We start from the raw sequence: 4157 nt of genomic DNA, 5'->3' as shown, positions 1-4157 counted from the left end.
GGCCAGGGGCTGGGGGGGGGCTTCCCAGGCAAGGTGGCCCCTCCCCACCCAGCCCCCCTTCCTGCACTTAGTTTCTCCTCTGGATCAAACACGTAATAAAGAGAATGTTTGGAATCTGAGCTGCCTCCTCCTGTTTCTTCCTACCGGGCAGGGACCCAGTCCCCCTGAGCAAGATGTGGCCCAGCCTGCCTGCCTCGCAGGGGAGAACTGATTCCTGTCTGGGGCCTGGGGAAAGGCCGGTCCCCACCCTCATGGCACAGACATGAAGCAAAGCCCAAGACCCTTAAACCAAAAGGGAAAGAGGATTCAATGAGCTTGAAGGTTTTATTTATTTTTAAAAAACATTGAAAAATAAACCCATGTCTGCATATGTTCCCAACCCTCCTTTCTCTAAACTTTTGGGCGGTGGACACAGTGGGCACCCTCAGGGCTCCTCGGCACTTTCCACCCGGCCCCCTGAAGACTGGAGAGCTACCTCTTCAGCCTCTGCTGCTGTCAGGCCCCAAGGAACCTTTCTGCCCACTTCCCCCCTCCAGCTCCCTCCCCACCTCACCCCAGACTTATTGCTAAAAGAAGGGGAAGAGGAAGAACAGCCAACACACTAAACTGTCCTCTCCGCACCCCCCCCAGGCTATGGTCACTACCCCCTACACACGAAGGGCAGGACCCCTAGGCCAGGCCCTGGCAGACTAGGAGGCAGCCGTTCCAGTCCCAGCCAGGAAAAGTACCCTCGGGCCAGCTCAGAAGGCCCCAGACCCTGGCTGGGGTGGGGGTGGAGACAGGCTGGCTGCCAGAAAGACGTGCAGAACCCGCAGGGGTCCAGGCTGTGCCCCCCGTCGGCAGCGCTGGGTCTTCGACAGACCTGTCGAGAGCTCTAGTCTCTTCTGTCATCAGTGAAGCTGGAGGTCCCCGAGGACATCCGGCAAAGGGGTTCTGAAGCCTCCGGTTGGCGGAGGACCTCGGGGCTCAGAGCGAGGGTGCTGGAGGCTCCAGGGGGGCTCCAGCCAGGGTGGGTGCGGGCTGAGGGCCGGGGCGGGCACCGTGGCGGGAGGCAGCCAGGGCAGGGCGGATAAGAGGTGGTGGGGGCTGGTTGGGGGCCAGCCGGGGCTGGAGGAAGCGGCCCTGCTGGAGTGGGGGTGGCTGGCGGAGCAGGGTGGGAGCCGTGGGCAAAGGTGGCCTCAGCAGTGGCGGCGGCTGGGACAGCGAGGTGGGAGGCGGAGGAGGGGGCGGCGCAGGGGGCCCCGATCGGGGTCCTGATGTCGACACAGATGTAATCTGGACCTGAGAGGGGCGAGAGAAGAGTGAGAAACCAGGCTCAAGCACACCCTCAGCCCAGTCTAAGGATGGAGGCAGTTCCTCTCCTCTGTTCTCTGAAGCGTCTCGCTCTCTCTCCCCTTCTCACCTCATCGTCTTCCTCCAGGGCTGGGGCTGGCAAGGGAGCCCCTCTCCTAGCCTCCTCCATGGGGACCGGGGGGGCTCCAGGGGCCCCATCCTGCTCGGCCTCCCATTCCTGCAGCACCTCCTCCAGATTGAAGCGGCGCCGGTAGCTCACAAAGAAGGTCTTCACCTGGGTCAGAGTCTTGTTGCCAATCACCTCTGCAATAGCCCCAAAGTCTTTGCCATACCTACGGATGGCTGCAAGGGTCAAAAGGGCAGCAGGTGTGAATACCCCCTTAGAACTAGTTACTTCCCTGATCCTCCCCCTCTGCCCCAGCTCCTCGGAGGGCAGGAGAGACTCCTGGGGCCCTCTGTTCTCCCGAGGCTCACCCACCTTGTACTGCCAAAAGCTGCTCATCCGTGGTCCAGCGGGAGTTGAACTTGGTGTTGGCCTGGGGAGCAAGGAATATATCCTTGAGACTCAAAAATATGGGAACAGAGGCCCTGCTACCCAAGAGAAACTCCCCTTTCTGCTGTGCCACCAGAAGGACCCCCCTCCTGCACCCAGACTTGAAGCGCAGCCTCACCTCAGGGGGGCGGAGCGGATCGATGCCCCCCTCCAGGGCTTGGCGGAGGCTGCTGTTGGTCTGTTTCATGCTTTGCACCTGGGAAGGCAAGGCAAGGAAGGGACATCAAGTTCCAAGCCAGGGAGGCCGTCAACACCAACCCTCACCAGGGCCCCACTGCCCAGCAAAGCTCTTCGCCACCCACCATCTACCTCATCTCTCCCTCACAGCCATTCAGTAGGGGAGACACTGGGGTTTGCCCCTTTTCAAAGACCAGGTTTGTTTTTTTGGTTTTTTAATGTCCGGAAAAGAACGCTAAGTTACCCAGAAGCCCAGAGGATGGGGCAGAGGCAGGCTTGGCATCCACACGACCTCCCTTACACCTCCAGCTGCCCCCCATCATAGTTCCCAGCTGCCGACTGTCCCCTTTGCCTGGCCCCTTCTTTCCTCGGGCCCCCCACCTGGCGCTTGAGGGAGATGAGCTGGGAGTCGAGGCCTCGAAGTGTGAGGTTGGCAAGGTCCGGGCTCCCTGACACGGCAGTGAGGCCCTCGGGGCTCAGGTACATGCCCTTGGGAGGGCGCCGCCGAGTTCGCAGCGGATGGTGGCGGTACTGAGACCCCTGGGCCTCCTTCTTTCCTGGACCTGGGCGGGCATTCAGGGGCCGAGAGGGCAGAGGCTGCCAGGGAAAGGAGAGGAGGTGGGTGGTGCAGAGCCCAGGGAGAGGGCGGGCAGGCGGGCAGGGCCAGAGGAGCTCTGGGACCTCACCTCTCTCTTGGGGTCTCCAGCGTCCGGCTCCCCCTCACTCACGGCTCCTCGTCCCTCTTCAAGCTCATCACTGCTTACACGGGGGCCAAGGCCAGGTAAGGCAGGGGCCAGGGCCCCCAGGAGCTCAGTTTACCCCCACCCAGAGCCTCCCCGAGCCCCCCACCTGTCTTCTTTGTCCTTTCGGCCCCCCAGCCGCCGAGCCTGTCTGTCCATCACACTGGTCCGGCTGCGGGTCTTCTTCCAAGAGTAGTAATACTTCACCAGGCTGGGTATCAGCTTGTCAGGCAGCTGGAGGGGCAACGCCAGAGGCTGGGGCCCACCTAAGACTCTGGGCCTCGGGCAGGCTTAACAGAAAGAAGGGGCCAAGGAGCACTGGCGGGGGTGGAGGGCTTTACCATCTGCTGGATCCGCTGGAAACATTTGCCGTGGAAGCCGAAGGCCTGTTCAAACAGCACCTTGTCCTCTACCGTCCACTCGTCCGGAAACGGGGTGAAGTTGGCCAGGTCAGCCAGCGACTTCTCTACGTCGTGCTTATGCCACAGGAGCATGCCCAGTGCCTGGCCCAGGAGAGGGGACAACTCAGGCTCAGCTGCCCGCAGCACTGTCCCGTCTCCACCCCGAATCCCTGCGAGGCCAAGGCTCACCTGCTCAATGTTGTAACCATGCTTCTCCTTGGCCATCGCAATGTACTTGTCAACTGCAGGGGCGGGAGGAGCCAGGTCTTGGAGGAGGGGTTACAACCCCTAAGCCAGGCCTGCCTGGAAAGGGGTATGCCCCCAGGGGCTAGGCCCCTGAGCCTGAGCCCCAGGGCAGGGGCTGAACCCATATACCTCAGCCTCCAGCCCACTTCTGAGAAGAGCTGGCTGCCAGCTGGCATGAACCCCAGGCCCCAGCTCCCAAGGGTATGCATGAGCCCAGGGTCCCACCCCACTCACGCTTGGCATCTGACACACAGTGGTTGGGCGACCACACCAACATCCCCTTCAGCTCCTTGTTACTGTAGCGTGCGGGGCTCTCTGAAAGGCAACGGAGCAGAGGAGGGAAGACATCATCAGCCTGGTGGCGCTGGCCTGGACCCACGGCCAGAGGGCAGCGGAGGAGTGGGGCCCGCGAGGTGAGGCCCAGAGGGGAAGGAGGGACAGAGACCCAGACAGGAAGGCAGAGCAGGAAAACTAACCATGCCACAGGGCCGGCCACCCACCCCCGCCTGTCCTTACAGTGGGCGCCAGCCAAGGGTTCCCCCAGGTGGGGCTCAGGGCCAAGCCATGGGCCTTCCAGTCCCCTCCCTTCACAGCCTGTCCTGCCACTCACCAGGCTTGCACTCCGGAATTACGGCCTGGTAATTGGTTCCAACGCGGATCATGCTGTCTGTGGAGCCGGTGGGGGGTGGGGGGAGGCAGTCAGGACTCCAGGGAGGGAGGGAGGACGGGAGGATGAGGCGGGGGAGG

General features: G+C 62.4%; 1 protein-coding gene across 1 annotated transcript in view; it reads right to left on the bottom strand.

The window, feature by feature from the left end:
- Positions 1-306: 306 nt before the first annotated feature.
- RCOR2 (REST corepressor 2) overlaps positions 307-4157 on the bottom strand; it is a 4734-nt gene continuing 883 nt past the window's right edge. The window contains exons 2-12 of the mRNA XM_024749035.1: positions 4021-4077; positions 3645-3725; positions 3354-3406; positions 3105-3266; positions 2873-2997; positions 2710-2779; positions 2405-2620; positions 1965-2042; positions 1772-1829; positions 1403-1635; positions 307-1281 (exon numbers count right to left, since the gene is read on the bottom strand). Of these exons, the coding sequence (XP_024604803.1) occupies positions 967-1281; positions 1403-1635; positions 1772-1829; positions 1965-2042; positions 2405-2620; positions 2710-2779; positions 2873-2997; positions 3105-3266; positions 3354-3406; positions 3645-3725; positions 4021-4077 (1448 nt within the window). The 3' untranslated portion in view covers positions 307-966. The remainder of the gene's footprint in view (positions 1282-1402; positions 1636-1771; positions 1830-1964; positions 2043-2404; positions 2621-2709; positions 2780-2872; positions 2998-3104; positions 3267-3353; positions 3407-3644; positions 3726-4020; positions 4078-4157) is intronic.

The sequence above is a fragment of the Neophocaena asiaeorientalis genome, unplaced genomic scaffold, assembly GCF_003031525.2.
Source record: "Neophocaena asiaeorientalis asiaeorientalis breed wild unplaced genomic scaffold, Neophocaena_asiaeorientalis_V1.1 scaffold43, whole genome shotgun sequence".
Taxonomy (NCBI): Eukaryota; Metazoa; Chordata; class Mammalia; order Artiodactyla; family Phocoenidae; genus Neophocaena; species Neophocaena asiaeorientalis.
This window is presented reverse-complemented; position numbering and strand designations above follow the sequence as displayed.